Raw genomic sequence first — 21,189 nt, forward strand, 5'->3', positions numbered from 1 at the left:
ACACTTGAAGGGATGTACCAATGCTGAATGTGGCTTCTGGATTTCACTCAAAAGACCAGACCGTAGTTACTTTTTTCCTTTTATTTTCCTTTAGTTTGCAAGTTTTTCCAACGAAGAAAGAGCTTCTTTTTTCTTCTTTAGTCTTTTTAGCAGTGTTAGTAGACTTAGTTAGTAGACTTAGTTTCTTTAGCTGTCATTAGCTGTCTTTAGTAGCCTTTAGCTTCTTTAGTAGGTGAAAAACCTTTAAGGACAAAACACCACAAGATTAACATGCTGTAAAAAATCAATCAATTATCAATCCCATAATTTACAATTATTAATCAGGCTATCAAACACTTAACAATTAAACAAGTGCAAGAAAATGGATTAATATTTTCCCTTTAAGTTAATTCAGATTTTAAATAAATTGTCTCAACATAAATGCACCAAGGTACATATAAAATACATTTAACACCAGAAACACAATAGATAAATGCAGCAGAAAACCCAATATGCAAATACATAAATACCTAACCAATTAACCACCTATTTTAGATACATATTTAAAATCCATATCCAATATAAATATATTATTAATTTAGCAGTGAAACACTCAATCTTAAACGCTGTCTGCTGCTAGAAAAATACCCCTTTTCTATGCCCTCACTAGCAGCCAAGGATCCAACACAGTTAAATCCAACACTAGTTGAGCGACTTCACCCTCCTGATGAAGCAAACTGCTCCAACATTTATCAAACTAAGCAAAGAATATCAACACTTCCTTACCAAACAACAGTTACACAAAACACCGTGTGTATTTAGTCTCCAGACTAAGCACACTACATACCTTAGTTTAGACGGTGGCTCTTTGTTGTTAAGGCGGCTGCCTTAACAACAAAACGTTGCGGAAAACCTTGAACTATAAATGAAACAAGACGCCGTCGGGGGGGACGCAAGCTACGCAACGCGAGAGTATATTCCAGCCTTTACTGTACAAGGTCTGCGGTCATTAGGATGCTGCCTGAAAGTTCCTGTTTTAGATGAAAAATGACTCATAATCCTTACAAAAAAAAGCAGGGTGGAACCAAGTGTCTTTGTGTCGTTCTCGCCATTTCCGGGTCTAAATTGGCTGTCAAAGTGTACCAACTTGTCGGAAGACATTCTCATCCTTCTACTATCCAGGTGAGAGGCATGATTTTTGATCTTCAATAAACTTTCAAGAGCAAAGGAAGCATGACGATGACGTCAACATTGGCAAACAGGAAGTGATCATGGCGCTGTTATATAAATAGTTTGCCTGCGTTAGCGCTAATAATAACAATATTTCCAATATTAGGTGAATATTCAAGTCACCAAATGTAAATGGAGTAGAGTTGATGTTTTTTTATTAGGTTTTCAGGGCGGAAAAGAGGACCGCCGCTGTATACAGACTTTTATTTAGGAGTTAAAATACATAAAAAAGTAATACATCCGTGGTCATGTCTTGCCGAATGATTGTGAACGATAGGCAACATTACAAAAAAGCGCACTTCCCCTTTAAGGCCTGCGCAGCACTTGTTATTGGACAGAAAAGTTTGCAGGCCAAGCTCACATACTTCATTTTACTCTCCCATGCCTGCAGGATGCCATAGAGAGGCTGAAGCCACTCCACCCAGTACGACTCTACATCTCCAGCAGGACAGATTCAGGCGTCCACGCCCTCTCCAACTCCGCCCACTTTGATTTTCAACGCAAAAACGATAAGCCGCCATTTACCGAAGATGTCCTTGTCAAGGCTCTCAATTTAAAGCTGGACAGGGAGCACATCAGGTAAGTGTTCCAATAGTCCTCATGCTGGATGACACACATTTATGTTTGACTTCTACCATGCATCTGACCATTTTAACAACACCACAATAAATACTAAACAAGAAGGAATAATGGCCAAAGTTCTTCCATAAATACTATTTTCTGTCATCACATGGCCGCCTACATCTCAGGTAGATGTGGTGGACACAAAGGGAAGTAGAAAGGCGTGTCCTACACACATAAAGAGGCAGGTGTCACACCAATTAATGCAGTAGGGGAACAAGGTTCAGCTTCCACATATTGACAATATTTTTACACATGTTGTGTAATTATAACAATAATACATATTTCCAAGACATAATTGACCCTGTTTGTTACATTAGTACATATGTAGAGCTGTAATATATTATACATGCACTTCCAATGTGCTGGTCATTAAGGTACCCTTTATTTGACACATGAATGGTATGGTACTGGCTAAATACAGGTGATTTATTCGACACATGAATGGTATGGTATTGGCTAAATACAGGTGATTTATTTGACACATGAATGGTATGGTACTGGCTAAATACAGGTGATTTATTTGACACATGAATGGTATGGTACTGGCTAAATACAGGTGATTTATTTGACACATGAATGGTATGGTACTGGCTAAATACAGGTGATTTATTTGACACATGAATGGTATGGTACTGGCTAAATACAGGTGATTTATTTGACACATGAATGGTATGGTACTGGCTAAATACAGGTGATTTATTCGACACATGAATGGTATGGTACTGGCTAAATACAGGTGATTTATTTGACACATGAATGGTATGGTACTGGCTAAATACAGGTGATTTATTTGACACATGAATGGTATGGTACTGGCTAAATACAGGTGATTTATTTGACACATGAATGGTATGGTACTGGCTAAATACAGGTGATTTATTTGACACATGAATGGTATGGTACTGGCTAAATACAGCTGATTTATTTGACACATGAATGGTATGGTACTGGCTACAGGTGATTTATTTGACACATGAATGGTATGGTGCTGGCTAAATACAGCTGATTTATTTGACACATGAATGGTATGGTACTGGCTACAGGTGATTTATTTGACACATGAATGGTATGGTGCTGGCTAAATACAGCTGATTTATTTGACACATGAATGGTATGGTACTGGCTAAATACAGGTGATTTATTTGACACATGAATGGTATGGTACTGGCTAAATACAGGTGATTTATTTGACACATGAGTGGTATGGTACTGGCTAAATACAGCTGATTTATTTGACACATGAATGGTATGGTACTGGCTGAATACAGGTGATTTATTTGACACATGAGTGGTATGGTACTGGCTAAATACAGCTGATTTATTTGACACATGAATGGTATGGTACTGGCTAAATACAGGTGATTTATTTGACACATGAGTGGTATGGTACTGGCTAAATACAGCTGATTTATTTGACACATGAATGGCATGGTACTGGCTAAATACAGGTGATTTATTTGACACATGAGTGGTATGGTACTGGCTAAATACAGGTGATTTATTTGACACATGAGTGGTATGGTACTGGCTAAATACAGCTGATTTATTTGACACATGAATGGTTTGGTACTGGCTAAATACAGCTGATTTATTTGACACATGAATGGCATGGTACTGGCTAAATATAGCTGATTTATTTGACACATGAATGGTATGGTACTGGCTAAATACAGCTGATTTATTTGACACATGAATGGTTTGGTACTGGCTAAATACAGGTGATTTATTTGACACATGAATGGTATGGTACTGGCTAAATACAGCTGATTTATTTGACACATGAATGGTATGGTATTGGCTAAATACAGCTGATTTATTTGACACATGAATGGTATGGTACTGGCTAAATACAGGTGATTTATTTGACACATGAATGGTATGGTACTGGCTAAATACAGGTGATTTATTTGACACATGAATGGTTTGGTACTGGCTAAATACAGCTGATTTATTTGACACATGAATGGTATGGTACTGGTTAAATACAGGTGATTTATTTGAAACATGAATGGTATGGTACTGGCTAAATACAGCTGATTTATTTGACACATGAATGGTATGGTACTGGCTAAATACAGCTGATTTATTTGACACATGAATGGTATGGTACTGGCTAAATACAAGTGATTTATTTGACACATGAATGGTATGGTACTGGCTAAATACAGCTGATTTATTTGACATATGAATGGTATGGTACTGGCTAAATACAGGTGATTTATTTGACACATGAATGGAATGGTACTGGCAAAATACAGGTTATTTATTTGACACATGAATGGTATGGTAATGGCTAAATACAGGTGATTTATTTGAAACATGAATGGTATGGTACTGGCTAAATACAGCTGATTTATTTGACACATGAATGATATGGTATTGGCTAAATACAGGTGATTTATTTGACACATGAATGGTATGGTACTGGCTAAATACAGGTGATTTATTTGACACATGAATGGTATGGTACTGGCTAAATACAGCTGATTTATTTGACACATGAATGGTATGGTACTGGTTAAATACAGGTGATTTATTTGACACATGAATGGTATGGTACTGGCTAAATACAGGGGATTTATTTGACACATGAATGGTATGGTACTGGCTAAATACAGGGGATTTATTTGACACATGAATGGTATGGTACTGGCTAAATACAGGTGATTTATTTGACACATGAATGGAATGGTACTGGCAAAATACAGGTGATTTATTTGACACATGAATGGTATGGTACTGGTTAAATACAGGTGATTTATTTGAAACATGAATGGTATGGTACAGGCTAAATACAGGTGATTTATTTGAAACATGAATGGTATGGTACTGGCTAAATACAGGTGATTTATTTGAAACATGAATGGTATGGTACTGGTTAAATACAGGTGATTTATTTGACACATGAATGATATGGTATTGGCTAAATACAGCTGATTTATTTGACACATGAATGGTATGGTACTGGCTAAATACAGGTGATTTATTTGACACATGAATGGTATGGTACTGGCTAAATACAGCTGATTTATTTGACACATGAATGGTATGGTACTGGCTAAATACAGCTGATTTATTTGACACATGAATGGTATGGTACAGGCTAAATACAGGTGATTTATTTGAAACATGAATGGTATGGTACTGGCTAAATACAGGTGATTTATTTGACACATGAATGATATGGTATTGGCTAAATACAGCTGATTTATTTGACACATGAATGGTATGGTACTGGCTAAATACAGGTGATTTATTTGACACATGAATGGTATGGTACTGGCTAAATACAGCTGATTTATTTGACACATGAATGGTATGGTACTGGCTAAATACAGCTGATTTATTTGACACATGAATGGTATGGTACTGGCTATATACAGCTGATTTATTTGACACACGAATGGTATGGTACTGGCTAAATACAGGTGATTTATTTGACGCATGAATGGTATGGTACTGGGTAAATACAGCTGATTTATTTGACACATGAATGGTATGGTACTGGCTAAATACAGGTGAAACTCAAAAAAATTGAATATCGGCAAAGGTTGTTTTTTCCAGCAATTAGATGGGGGTGTCAAACTCTTTAGCTCAGGGGCCACATGGAGAAAAATCTATTCCCAAGTGGGCCGGATTGTTAAAACCATGGCATGGTAACTTCAAAATAAAGACAACTTCTGGTTGCGTTCTTTGTTTAAAAATAGACCAAGCACATTCTGAAAATGTACAAATGATAATGGCTTTTTCTTAGACTTAGATGTTAATAGTATCCTATCTTTATTTGTGGTTGTTTATACTTTCTGAATATAGGATGTGATAATGTTCATCAGCCAAATAAATAGGTGCAATTGAGTCTGGCAGAGTTTTAAAATGCTCCCATTGGTGTTAACTTTGAATCTATCAGAAGATGACAAATATTCATATCAAAATCAAATTATAGGATGTTAGTAATTTACTTACAGGTATTTTTCTAAACCAATGTACAAAAGCCAAAAGCAGTTAAGTTGTCACGTTGTGTAAATGGTAAATAAAAAGACAATACAACAAATCCTTTTCAACTTATATTCAATTGAATAGACCGCAAAGACAAGATATTTCATGTTCACGCTGAGAAACTTCAGTTTTTGGGCAAATAATCATGAACTTAGAATTGAATGGCAGCAACACATTGCAAAAAAAGGCATTTTTACCACTGTGTTACATGGCCTTTTCTTTTAACAACACTCAGTAAAGGTTTGGGAACTGAGGAGACACATTTTTGAAGTTGGAATTCTTTCCAATTCTTGCTTGAAGTACAGCTTAAGTTGTTCAAACAGTCTCCCTTCTGATATTTTAGCCTTCACACATTTTCAATGGGAGACAGGTCTGGACTACAGACAGGCCAGTCTAGTACCCGCACTCTTTTACTATGAAGCCACGCTGTTGTAACACGTGGCTTGGCATTGTCTTGCTGAAATAAGCAGGGGCGTCCATGATAACGTTGCTTGGATGGCAACATATGTTGCTCCAAAAGCTGTATGTACCTTTCAGCATTAATGATGCCTTCACAGATGTGTAAGTTACCCATGCCTTGGCCACTAATACACCCCCATACCATCACAGATGCTGCCTTTTACACTTTGACCCTAGAACAGTCCAGATGGTTCTTTTCCTCTCTGGTCCGGAGGACACGACGTCCACAGTTTCCTAAAACAATTTGAAATGTGGACTCGTTAGACCACAGAACACTTTTCCACTTTGCATCAGTCAATCTTAGATGAGCTCGGGCCCAGCGAAGCGTTTCTGGGTGTTGTTGATAAATGGCTTTGGCTTTGCATAGTAGAGTTTTAACTTGCACTTACAAATGTAGCGACCAACTGTAGTTACTGACAGTGGTTTTCTGAAATGTTCCTGAGCCCATGTGGTGATATCCTTTACACACTGATGTGGATTTTTGATGCAGTACCGCCTGAGGCATCCAAGGTCACGGGCATTCAATATTACATGCAGTGATTTCTCCAGATTCTCTGAACCTTTTGATGATATTAGATGGTGAAATCCCTAAATTCCTTGCAATAGCTGGTTGAGAAATGTTGTTCTTAAACAATTTGCTCAGGCATTTGTTGACAAAGTGGTGACCCTCGCCCCATCCTTGTTTGTGAATGACTGAGCATTTCATGGAAGCTGCTTTTATACCCAATCATGGCACCCACCTGTTCCAAATTAGCCTGTTCACCTGTGGGATGTTCCAAATAAGTCTTTGATGAGCATTCCTCAACTTTCTCACTCTTTTTTGCCACTTGTGCCAGCTTTTTTGAAACATGTTGCAGGCATCAAATTCCAAATGAGATCATATTTGCAAAAAATAACGTTTCTCAGTGTGAACATGAAATATCTTGTCTTTGCAGTCTATTCAATTGATTATAAGTTGAAAAGGATTTGCAAATCATTGTATTCTCTTTTTATTTACCATTTACACAACGTGACAACTTCACTGCTTTGTAGATACATAACATGTCGAGACGTAACATGTTGCTCTGTAACATGTAGATACCTAAGATGCAGATATGTAACAATTAGATACGTGACATGTAGATACGTGACATGTAGATACGTGACATGTAGATACGTGACATGTAATTACGTGACATGTAGATACATAACATGTAGATACGTGATATGTAGATACGTGACATGTAGATACGTGACATGTAGATACGTGACATGTGGATACGTGACATGTAGATACGTGACATGTAGATACGTGACATGTAGATACGTGACATGTAGATACGTGACATGTAAATACGTGACATGTAGATACGTAACATGTAGATAGGTAACATGTAGATAGGTAACATGTAGATACGCAACATGTAGATACGCAACATGTAGATACGCAACATGTAGATACGCATCATGTAGATATGCAACATGTAGATACGCAACATGTAGATACGCAACATGTAGATACGTAACACGCACACAGCTGCTTGGCTTAATGCCAAATATTAGCGGAGTTAAAACTGCCCAATTAGCGTCAACTAGTGCAAGTGGAATGACTAATTTTGGTAACAAATTGTAACAAAAGTGTGTTTTACCTGCTCCACGGCTTATATGTGTACATTTATCCATGGTTTTGTTTTTAATATTTACTAATAATTGTATTTTTCTTAAAGCACAGACCAGGATTGGCAACCATAAATCATTTAATATAATGTCAATAAAGCGTTTTATTATATTTGTATCTAATCCTTGATTATGGCAGACTATATGTGATATGGAAAATTGTCTATTGTTCTTTCAGTGCAACATGAATGTGTTTAATGCCCTTTAATTTATATTGTAACCTTCTACAATTGTTCTTTAAATGCCATAGGAAACATATGTTTATTGTATTGTAAGATTTTCTGTTAAAATAGTAGTTCCCTTTATTTGTAAAAGTAAGGATGTACATGTTGGTAGTGGTAGGAAATGATTGGTGTGGGGACAACCCTACTCACATGTATGAAATATGTCTTCTCCTCCACCAGCATCAACCAAGCCTATCGAGTGGCAGCTGACTTCAGCGCCCGTTACCGCGCACTTTCCCGCACTTACGTCTATCGCATGGCCCTAGGTTGTCAAATTCCCCTTGTGGAGCGCAACATGTGCTGGAATCTCCACCACACGTGAGTGCACACACGCCCACACACACACACACACACACACACGAATAATCCACATGTGCCAGTCCTAACTGCAAATTAGGGCCAGTCAAGTTTGATGTGAGTCCAGGTCCTAAAAAGCAGAGACTACAAGAGATGAGATGATGTGATGGGAAGGAGGAGCGTGAAGAAACACATTTGTCTTCTTCTTGTTTTGAAGGAGGGAAAGTAGGCCAAGAGAAGCTGCAGGCTCATATTCATGCAGAGCTCCTTCCTGTGGCGAACATGTTGGTGTCGCCTCACATTTTCACCTTCCATCTCTCTTTCATCTACTCAAAAATACTCTCTCAAAGCATATTCTTACCTCCACCATTGATGTGTTGTTTGGCAGCATCACACAAAACAACACAACTTTGGTCCATATGCTTGATTACAATAAAATAGGAATTACCATAGATTCCAGTCCATCACCTTTTTCCCTCCGCTTTGACCCTTGCGGCTTCAAAATAATGCAGCTAATCTATGGATTCTTCTTCCAAAATGTGAAGGCCATTTGATTGTAGACTCTTACTGACACCTTGTGGCGATAGAAAATTACTACGCTTGATTTGTTTAGATTTTAGGAAGTCATTTTGAGCCTTGGAAAACTAAGTAAACTGTATATATAACTTAATATTAAGGTGGAAAGTGGTTCAATTTGATAGTCTGATAGTAATATTTTTGTGCACTGTTTTATTAATGGCTGATTTGAGGACTTAAAATGGCTGCCAATCTGCTACTTTTCCTATGCTTTGACCCTTGTGGCTTCAAAACAGTGCAGCTAATTTATGGGTTCTTCTTCGCTGACGCCCATAATGCAGATAGTTAAAAAAAAAGGTGTGTTATTGTTTGTGCTATGCCGCCATCTTTTGGACAAGTTTGCTCACTCAGGTGCTGCAGTGCCCTTCTGTTTAGAGCTTTTAACTGGAAGTACAATCGTACGGTATCGTATGTATCACAGTATTTCAGTTTCAAAGTCTTCACAATAATACCGTGATGATCTATCTTCTTGTTATGGGACATTCATCCTCCGCTGTTGCCATTTCTAATATAAAGTAGTGTGTATATATCTGTCAGTAAAGTCACCATGAAAGCACTAAAACATACTGGTTTAGTGAGTTAACATTATTCACCCAAGGAACTTTAGTTATTAGAGTATTCCGGTCGGACAGTTTTTCACGGGACACATTTCGGGCGTTGTTGTTGCACTAGTGAGCCACGGATGAGGAGATGCTGCTCTGTTATTGATTGAAGTAAAGTCTTCAATCAATCAATCAATGTTTATTTATATAGCCCTAAATCACAAGTGTCTCAAAGGGCTGTACAAGCCACAACGACATCCTCGGTGTCGAGTGGGTCTGACATAATATTGTGAAAGTCCAACACATCAGCGAAAGTCCAGTCCATGGTGGGGCCAGCGGGAACCATCCCGAGCGGAGACGGGTCAGCAGCGTAGAGATGTCCCCATCTGATGGACAGGCTAGCGGTCCACCCCGGAGCAGAGTAGAAAAGAAAAGAAAAGAAACGGCAGATCAACTGGTCTAAAAGTCTTAATGTCATTAAAACAGTTAGCTCCATCTTTTGACACTTCTTCCACTCCCGTCCTTGCACGCTACACCGCTACAACAAAGATGACGGGGAGAAGACGCTGTCAAAGTGGAGGCACGTAAATGTAGACCACAAGGAAGTCTTTTACATTTAGAAAATAATCATAATAACATGACCCCTTTAATGCGCATTATAATCCAGTACGCCTTTTGTATGAAAATAGACCTGACCAGAACCCTCTCATTGGCAGTGCACCTTTTAATCCGGTGCGCCCTATGGTCTGGAAAATACGGTAAATGTGTACAGCAGATATAGATCATCTACATCAACAATAGGATTTGTCTAAGTCTGGACAGGACGGAAAAAAAATCTTGGTGTGTAGTTTTTTTTCTGCCGCTTTATCGTTGGCTGGGTCTGAAAATAGACTACCGGTACATCTCCCAGAATCCTCCAAGGTGGGGGTGTGGAAGTGAAATGTGTTTGTAGTTGATGAGAGGAATTGTTTCTTTGGACAACCAAGCTTGAATATAAGGTCACATTGTTTTGGCCGCACAGCTGTGAGCTCAAACCTCTTCATGTGGAGTTTGCAAGTCTGGTCCCAGCGTGGGTTTGTTGTGGGCACACTTGGACTTCCTCCCGCATCCCAAATACATGCACCTTGGCTTCATTGTCATTTGTGCAACATCAGCATCTTCTTCTCTTATCAATGTACTTGTACACACTCTTTACTCCACTGTACCTTCATTATTCTCACATTACATTTAGTGATGGCTTGAAATATGTCATTTTTTGGCCTATTGCAACAAATATAAAAGTCACATTGTGACAACCAACGCCATCACAGAGATGGTGGTTTGTGATCGATATCGATACCGCCGATATCAAATCTTTACGCTCTAATATCAATCCTCAAATGAATATATCGACTCTTATTCCACCAAGTCTGTATAGTGAAAAGTCAAAGTATGCATGGGCACATATTGATATGTTTGTCACTTACAGATATTGTGTCACATTTCTATTATAGGTGACTAACTACAGTATATCATTATTATCATTTAGAACATTTCAACTTTTTCTCATTACATACTATTTTTTTTTCTTCCTTTTTTTGTATAGTTTTTTTCCGATATAAGAATAGAATGACCAAAACAAATGATTGTTTAACTGCATAACCTGGTGAGGCAAAATTATGCCGAAAATATTTAACAGTGTTTATTATGGTTGTTGCCCTTCAATAATACCGTGACGTGTGACGGCATGAAAGGAAAACTTGGCTGGTACTTTTGAATTGGCCCGTCTGGAAGTTAACGAGCCGTCAATCCATGTTCTACATGTCCGTGTGTGGGAGGTCGTAAAGGAGAGAGAAAAGATTGTTTTCATTCAAATCTGTGTGCAACTTTTTGAGTGATGTTGCTAACAAACTGTATATATGACAGATACTGCCCTCCAAAATAGTCTCTCTATTTTTGATGAAATAACATTAGAGGAATTGCTACGGCGTGTAAATGGGATAAAACAAACAACATGTTTACTTGACCCACTTCCCTGGGAAACTTATCAAGGAGCTTTTTGTATTATTAGGTCCATCAGTGCTAAATATTATAAACTTATCACTTTCCTCTGGCACTGTTCGCCTAGCATTCAAAAAAGCGGTTATTCATCCTCTGCTCAAAAGACCCTACCTCGATCCTGACCTCATGGTAAACTACCGGCCGGTATCACACCTTCTGTTTATTTCGAAAATCTTCTAAAAAAATTGTTGCACAGCAGCTAAATGAACACTTAGCGTCTAACAATCTCTGTGAACCTTTTCAATCCGGTTTCAGGGCAGATCACTCTACGGAGACAGCCCTCGCAAAAATGACTAATGAGCTACTGCTAACGATGGATTCTGATGCGTCATCTATGTTGCTGCTTCTTGATCTTAGCGCCGCTTTCGATACGTCGATCATAATATTTTATTAGAGCGTATCAAAACACATATTGGTATGTCAGACTTAACCTTGTCTTGGTTTAACTCTTATCTTACTGACAGGATGCAGTGCGTCTCCCATAACAATGTGACCTCGGACTATGTCAAGGTAACGTGCGGAGTCCCCCAGGGTTCAGTTCTTGGCCCTGCACTCTGTAGTATCTACATGCTGCCGCTAGGTGACATCATATGCAAACACGCTGTTAGCTTTCACTGTTATGCTGATGACACCCAACTGTACATGCCCCTAAAGCTGACCAACACGCCGGATTGTAGTCAGCTGGAGGCGTATCTTAATGAAATTAAAACAATGGATGTTCGCTAACTTTTTGCAACTCAACGCTAAGAAAACGGAAATGCTGATTATCGGTCCTGCTAGACACCGACATTTATTTAATAATACCACCTTAACATTTGACAACCAAACAATTACACAAGGTGACTCGGTAAAGAATCTGGGTATTATCTTCGACCCAACTCTCTCGTTTGAGTCACACATTAAGAGTGTTACTAAAACGGCCTTCTTTCATCTCCGTAATATCGCTAAAATCCGTTCCATTTTGTCCACTAGCGACGCTGAGATCATTATTCATGCGTTCGTTACGTCTCGTCTCGATTACTGTAACGTATTATTTTCGGGTCTCCCTATGTCTAGCATTAAAAGATTACAGTTGGTACAAAATGCGGCTGCTAGACTTTTGACAAGAACAAGAAAGTTTGATCATATTACGCCTGTACTGGCTCACCTGCACTGGCTTCCTGTGCACTTAAGATGTGACTTTAAGGTTTTACTACTTACGTATAAAATACTACACGGTCTAGCTCCAGCCTATCTTGCCGGTTGAATTGTACCATATGTCCCGGCAAGAAATCTGCGTTCAAAGAACTCCGGCTTATTAGTGATTCCCAGAGCCCAAAAAAAGTCTGCGGGCTATAGAGCGTTTTCTATTCGGGATCCAGTACTCTGGAATGCCCTCCCGGTAACAGTTAGAGATGCTACCTCAGTAGAAGCATTAAAGTCCCATCGTAAAACTCATTTGTATACTCTAGCCTTTAAATAGACCCCCCTTTTAGACCAGTTGATCTGTCGTTTCTTTTCTTTTCTGCTCTGCCCCCCTCTCCCTTGTGGAGGGGGAGTGGGGGGTACAGGTCCGGTGGCCATGGATGAAGTGCGGCTGTCCAGAGTCGGGACCCGGGGTGGTCCCGACTCTGGAACTCAGGTCCCCAACCGCGGTCCCCATCTGCGGTTGGGGACCGCAGATGTCCCCAACCGGTGCCTGTGCGTCGGTTGGGGACATCTTTGCGCTGCTGACCCGTCTCCGCTCGGGATGGTTTCCTGCTGGCCCCACTATGGACTGGACTCTCACTATTATGTTAGATCCACTATGGACTGGACTTTTACAATATTATGCTAGACCCACTCGTCCATTGCACCGGTCTCCCCTAGAGGGGAGGGGGTCACCCACATCTGCGGTCCTCTCCAAGGTTTCTCATTGTCATCCCACTGGGTTGAGTTTTTCCTTGCCCTGATGTGGGATCTGAACCGAGGATGTCGTTGTGGCTTGTGCAGCCCTTTGAGACACTTGTGATTTAGGGCTATATAAATAAACATTGATTGATTGATTGATTGATTGATTGATTGATTGATTGATTGCAGTGTTTGCACATAAAGCCAGTCAGAAGTTGTCAAGTTTGAACCCACATTTGTTTTGAACAACATTCTATCAATCCTGGTTCAAATGGATTCGTTACCTATGCTTGAAGTAGCAGACAAAGAAAAAGTTTGGTTGCACTGCGAGGAACACAGGTAACATAAGAAGCTACTTGGAATATATATTTGATGCCAAGGGGCCGAGCATCAATGTGTGAGGTACTTGCATTATTAAACACTAAATTGTCTGCTAACTTTTATGGCGACCAGCATTTTCCACTTTCTCTGAAGTTAAAAGTATATAGTTTATTGCATATATGTATACATGTATATTTGTTATCCAAAATGTATATATGTATGTATTTATATGTATATATATTTATAAATATATATATACTATTTATAAACATATATATGTTTTTTTGGGGCACATACACCACAATAATATCATATCGTGGACTTACCATAATATCGTACTATTGATATTGATATCGTTACATCCCAGGAAACACATCTTTAGGCAAGTATATGTGAATGAGTATACAGTACATATATATACATATGTATATCTGTTATCCAAAATGTATATATAGTATATGTGTATGTATATATATTTATGTATATATGTTTTATTTTTGGGACATATACCATAATAGTATCATACCGTGAGATGTGTTACATCCAGGAAACACATGTTAGGCAAGTATGTATGTATGAATATATGAGACATATATGTGACAACCAACCCCAAAGAAAATGTGACAACTGTCATTGTTTTGCTATAGCATGAAGGTCGTGTAAGAAGTAGTTAGCTGGCTAATAATCAACTAAACTATAGCTTTCCCTTGGCACTGTTTCAAAAGAACTTGTTTTTGTGTGTAAAAGCCTAGAAGACAAATACTGAGGAGATGAAAATGTTCCACTGTACTTAAAAACAGTACTCTCACCTTTATTGTAGGTGTCTCCCTCTTGAAAGGACTATGTAGGTGAGCGCTGACCTGTAATGCCATACATTTTTATAGCACAATCTGAGAGACAGCACCCTCTGGTGGTGTGACAACCAACCTTATTTGTGCAAACTGTTCCAAAAGTCAAAGGTGTTTCTTACCAGCGTGTCTGTCTTCAGGGAGCTGGATGTCGGAGCCATGAGGGAGGCGGCCGCCATGTTGGTCGGGACTCACGACTTCAGCAGCTTCAGGGCCAACAACTCCGACATAGTTTATAAAAACCCTGTGAAGACGCTGGAAGTGGTCAGGATAGACCCCGGGAGGGCCTTCGTCTGCGAGCATTTCCACAGGTAGGACTGACCTCATGAAGGTTTGTTTTCTTTGGACAAAAGTCAACGCCAAGACGTGTTGAATGTTCACTAATTGTGCTGTTGTACAAATGTGATAGAAGAGCTGCTGTAATAAAAATCAGTGGAGGGAGGGAGGGAGGGAGGGAGACAGACAGACAGACAGAGAGAGAGAGAGAGAGAGAGAGAGAGAGAGAGAGAGAGAGAGAGAGAGAGAGAGAGAGAGAGAGAGAGAGAGAGAGAGAGAGAGTGTGCATGCAGCCTGAGAACTAAAGGAATGATGAATGTTTCCACTACATAAAGACCCACTCACATATTAACACTGAAATTAGTCATCTGACTCCTCATTTGAATCATATTCAATATCTAACCTACTTCTAAGTACACAAAGATGATTTGACACATAATCTTGGGATTCGGTCAGGCTGATTAGAAAACAAATAACCAAATATATTGCATAAGAACGGGACTAAGAAACAATTCAGCCAAAATACATTTACATACAATTATGCTGTGCTAAAATATCAATCAATGTTTATTTATATAGCCCTAAATCACAAGTGTCTCAAAGGGCTGTACAAGCCACAACGACATCCTCGGTACAGAGCCCACATACGGGCAAGGAAAAACTCACCCCAGTGGGACGTCGGTGAATGACTATGAGAAACCTTGGAGAGGACCGCATATGTGGGTAACCCCCCCCCTCTAGGGGAGACCGAAAGCAACGGATGTCGAGTGGGTCTGACATAACATTGTGAAAGTCCAGTCCACAGTGGATCCAACACATCAGCGGGAGTCCAGTCCACAGCGGGGCCAACAGGAAACCATCCCGAGCGGAGACGGGTCAGCAGCGCAGAGATGTCCCCAACCGATGCACAGGCTAGTGGTCCACCCGGGGTCCCGGCTCTGGACAGCCAGCACTTCATCCATGGCCACCGGACCTATGCAACTCCCCCTCGCAAGGGACAGGGGAGAAGAGGAGAGAAGAAAAGAAACGGCAGATCAACTGGTCTAAAAAAGGGGGGGTCTATTTAAAGGCTAGATTATACAAATGAGTTTTAAGATGGGACTTAAATGCTTCTACTGAGGTAGCATCTCTAACTGTTACCGGGAGGGCATTCCAGAGTACTGGAGCCCGAATAGAAAACGCTCTATAGCCCGCAGACTTTTTTTTGGCTCTGGGAATCACTAATAAGCCGGAGTTCTTTGAACGCAGATTTCTTGTCGGGACATATGGTACAATACAATCGGCGAGATAGGCTGGAGCTAAACCGTGTAATATTTTATACGTAAGTAGTAAAACCTTAAAGTCGCATCTTAAGTGCACAGGAAGCCAGTGCAAGTGAGCCAGTATAGGCGTAATATGATCAAACTTTCTTGTTTTTGTCAAAAGCCTTGCAGCCGCATTTTGTACCAACTGTAATCTTTTAATGCTAGACATAGGGAGGCCCGAAAATAATACATTACAGTAATCGAGACGAGACGTAACGAACGCATGAATAATGATCTCAGCGTCGCTAGTGGACAAGATGGAACGAATTTTAGCGATATTACGGAGATGAAAGAAGGCCGTTTTAGTAACACTCTTAATGTGTGACTCAAACGAGAGAGTTGGGTCGAAGATAATACCCAGATTCTTTACAGAGTCACCTTGTTTAATTGTTTGGTTGTCAAATGTTAAGGTGGTATTATTAAATAGATGTTGGTGTCTAGCAGGACCGATAATCAGCATTTCCGTTTTCTTAGCGTTGAGTTGCAAAAAGTTAGCGGACATCCATTGTTTAATTTCATTAAGACACGCCTCCAGCTGACTACAGTCCGGCGTGTTGGTCAGCTTTAGGGGCATGTAGAGTTGAGTGTCATCAGCATAACAGTGAAAGCTAACACCGTACTTGCGTAAAATAAAATTGTGATGGTTTTGCAATATACATACATGCTATTTTTTTGCTAAAATTGTGACCGGGTGAATCTATATAACATTTATAAAGTTTTTTGTCTGGGGAAAAAAAGTAGCAACAAGATATATATTTAAACAGTGATCAATTCAGTGTTTCCCACACATTCATTTATTTGTGGCGGCCCGCCACGAAAGAATTACGTCCGCCACAAATAAACAAATAAAAATAAAAATAATATATATATATTTTTTTTGTCCTGTCTAGCTTCTCAGGCAAATCATAAAGTTGATGTAGATGCCCATATAGGCTGTTCAGATTTTCTTTACAAAAGAGAAGTGTAGGATACTTCTCTTGTTGCCTTATTTGTATTTGACCACTACTGTTTTCTGTTTATTTGTTACTGACTGTGGCAGGACACCTCTGCCTCTGTTTCACTTTATGTTGCTGGTAAATAATATGGTTGTAGTAGTAGGCTAAAGTTAAATTATTTAGTATGCACTAATTAAAGGGGCAGAGCTTTAAGAGACATTTTAGCTTTTATATTTTATAAGATATATTTTTTGTAAGAACCACAATTAATAAATATATTTCAGTGAATAACTTATTGTTCAAATCTGTATATAAATATGTACATAAAGTGTTGTAATTATATTGTAAAATGGATGGATGGACGTTTAAAACAAAACTGTTATTATTAATTAGTAAGTATACATTTTTTTAGCCTTTTTAGAGAAAATCATATCATTGTAGTAAATTATGCAAATTAATCGATGATGTCATGGTGACCACGCCCATAGCCACGACCCCACCGCCACAGGTATCTTGGCAGTTTATGGGAAACACTGCAATTATTGTATCAAAATGTATTTGATACTTCTGGAGAGGGGTGTGGTTTCATTTGCAGTATAAAAGGCCTCCACCAACATGTAGGTTATAAATGTGAGCAACATTTACAGCAAAGCATAGCTACACAAGCAAGTGAATGAAATGTAGATTAAAATGATCACTTTTATTTCAAGTCTCTATAAAGGCCGACTTGAATGAGATTGATTGAACAGGTGTACCTAATGTTGAGTGATCAAGGTATTTAAAAGATAATATTGATATTGACTATGTACTGCAGCGTAACTGAACATTGTTTTGCAGACACATTCCAGTGTGGGAGCTGACCTTTCAAAGCCAGTCCTTTCTGTATAAGCAGGTATGTTCAAGTATGTGCTGAAAATGAGAAATATTAGGTGCTATACATGGCAGAGTCGTCTTCATGTTGTGTTTAAGACAACACTATCAGTTGTTTCCAGACACAATCTGTCCATGTTGTATATGTGAGTAGTATTACATTTGGTGGTCATGGTAGGTGCGTCGAATGACCGGTGCTCTGGTGGCCGTGGGCCAGGGGAGACTCACTCTTCCCAAACTGAAAGAGATGATGGAGGCACGCCACTCTCTGGCCTATCCTTCCAACATGACTGCTCCACCTCAGGGCCTCTTCCTCACCAGGGTCAACTACAAAGAGTCCGGTAAGTCGGATGGGAACATGACCCACTTTGTTTGCCAATATCAAAAAAGTTCATTTCATTTCTCAGTCATGTGCACTCAGCACCCACCTTGACAGAATATACACTGACATTTTTGCTCATTTATTACAAACTAAAAAAAATCACACGTACACACAGTCATGGTCAAAAGTGTACATACACTTGTAAAGAACATAATGTCATGGCTGTCTTGAGTCTCCAATCATTTCTACATCTCTTATTTTATCACATCAAAGGTGGTAAAGTAGTAAAGGAATGGCTAAATCAGGCTAGAATGAAGGTTTTAGAATGGCCTTCCCAAAGTCCTGACTTAAACATGTGGACAATGCTGAAGAAACAAGTCCATGTCAGAAAACCAACACATTTAGCTGAACTGCACCAATTTTGTGGTCAAAAATTCAAGCAGAAGCTTGTGGATGGCTACCAAAAGCGCCTTATTGCAGTGAAACTTGCCAAGGGACATGTAAGCAAATATTAACATTGCTGTATGTATACTTTTGACCCAGCAGATTTGCTCACATTTTCAGTAGACCCATAATAAATTCATAAAAGAAGCAAACTTCATGTTTTTTGTGACCAACAAGTATGTGCGCCAATCACTCTATCATAAAAAAATAAGAGTTGTAGAAATGATTGGAAACTCAAGACAGCCATGACATTATGTTCTTTACAAGTGTATGTACACTTTTGACCACCACTGTAAGTATTGACAGCCTTTAAACAATACTTTGTTGATGCACCTTTGGCAGCAAATACATCCTCTACTCTTTTTTAATACGATGCCACCAGCTTGGGACACCTATCTTTGCCCATTCCTTTTGGCAGCACCTCTCAAGCTCCATCAGGTTCGATGGGAAATGTTGTTTTTTTCATCCAGGATGTCTCTGTACATTGCTGCATTCATCTTAGTCTAGTCAGGGAGGTGACCAAGAACCCGATGGTCACTCAGTCAGAGCTACAGCATTCCTCTGTGGAGAGGAGAACCTTCCAGAAGGACAACCATCTCTGCAGGAATCCACCAATCAGGTCTGTATGGTAGAGTGGTCAGACGGAAGCCATTTCTTAGTAAAAGTTTGCCAAAATGCACCGGAAAGACTTTCAGACCATGAGAAAGTACATTTTCTGGTCTGATGAGACAAAGATTGAAGTCTTTGGCGTAAATGTTTGGAGGAAACCAGACACCGCTCATCACCACCAATACCATCCCTACAGTGAAGCATGGTGGTGGCAGCATCATGGTGTGGGGATGCTTTTCAGCGGCAAGAACTCAAACACTTGGCAGAGATCCTGGATAAAACCAACACTTCATTGAACCTGATGGAGCTTGAGAGGGGCTGCAAAGAGGAACGGTTGAAACTGTCCAAAGATAGGTGTGCCAAGCTGGTGGCATGGTGTTCAAAAATACTTGAGGATGTAATTGCTGCCAAAGATGCATCAACTAAGTATTGAACAAAGGCTGTCAATACTCAAGTACATGTAATTTTTACCATTTTTAATACATTTGCAAAGATTTCTGTTTGCTGGGATCTGAGTGGACATGAATGAGAACTACAATCCCCGTTTCCATATGAGTTGGGAAATTGTGTTAGATGTAAATATAAACGGAATACAATGATTTGCAAATCATTTTCAACCCATATTCAATTGAATGCACTACAAAGACAACATATTTGATGTTCAAAGTCATAAACTTTTTTTTTTCAAATAATTAACTTAGAATTTCATGGCTGCAACACGTGCCAAAGTAGTTGGGAAAGGGCATGTTCACCACTGTGTTACATGGCCTTTCCTTTTAACAACACTCAGTAAACGTTTGGGAACTGAGGAGACACATGTTTTAAGCTTCTCAGGTGGAATTATTTCCCATTCTTGCTTGATGTACAGCTTAAGTTGTTCAACAGTCCGGGGGTCTCCGTTGTGGTATTTTAGGCTTCATAATGCGCCACACATTTTCAATGGGAGACAGGTGTGGACTACAGGCAGGCCAGTCTAGTACCCGCACTCTTTTACTATGAAGCCACGTTGATGTAACACGTGGCTTGGCATTGTCTTGCTGAAATAAGCAGGGGCGTCCATGGTAACGTTGCTTGGATGGCAACATACTGTATGTTGCTCCAAAACCTGTATGTACCTTTCAGCATTAATGGTGCCTTCACAGATGTGTAAGTTAACTATGTCTTGGGCACTAATACACCCCCATACCATCACAGATGCTGGCTTTTCAACTTTGCGCCTATAACAATCCGGATGGTTCTTTTCCTCTTTGGCCCAGAGGACACGACGTCCACAGTTTCCAATATCAATTTTAAATGTGGACTCGTCAGACCACAGAACACTTTTCCACTTTGTATCAGTCCATCTTAGATGAGCTCAGGCCCAGCGATGTCGACGGCGTTTCTGGGTATTGTTGATAAACGGTTTTCGCCTTGCATAGGAGAGTTTTAACTTGCACTTACAGATGTAGCGACCAACTGTAGTTACTGACAGTGGGTTTCTGAAGTGTTCCTGAGCCCATGCGGTGATATCCTTTACACACTGATGTCGCTTGTTGATGCAGTACAGCCTGAGGGATCCAAGGTCACGGGCTTAGCTGCTTACGTGCAGTGATTTCTCCAGATTCTCTGAACTCTTTGATGATATTACGGACCGTAGATGGTGAAATCCCTAAATTCCTTGCAATAGCTGGTTGAGAAAGGTTTTTCTTAAACTGTTCAACAATTTGCTCACGCATTTGTTGACAAAGTGGTGACCCTCGCCCCATCCTTGTTTGTGAATGACTGAGCA

General features: G+C 39.6%; 1 protein-coding gene across 1 annotated transcript in view; it reads left to right on the top strand.

The window, feature by feature from the left end:
• pusl1 (pseudouridine synthase like 1) overlaps positions 1-21,189 on the top strand; it is a 50,623-nt gene that overhangs the window by 26,035 nt on the left and 3,399 nt on the right. The window contains exons 3-7 of the mRNA XM_062043677.1: positions 1,601-1,788; positions 8,349-8,486; positions 14,802-14,972; positions 18,014-18,068; positions 18,225-18,387. Coding sequence (XP_061899661.1) covers positions 1,601-1,788; positions 8,349-8,486; positions 14,802-14,972; positions 18,014-18,068; positions 18,225-18,387 — 715 coding nt within the window. The remainder of the gene's footprint in view (positions 1-1,600; positions 1,789-8,348; positions 8,487-14,801; positions 14,973-18,013; positions 18,069-18,224; positions 18,388-21,189) is intronic.

This window comes from Entelurus aequoreus, linkage group LG01, assembly GCF_033978785.1.
Source record: "Entelurus aequoreus isolate RoL-2023_Sb linkage group LG01, RoL_Eaeq_v1.1, whole genome shotgun sequence".
NCBI classification, from domain to species: domain Eukaryota; kingdom Metazoa; phylum Chordata; class Actinopteri; order Syngnathiformes; family Syngnathidae; genus Entelurus; species Entelurus aequoreus.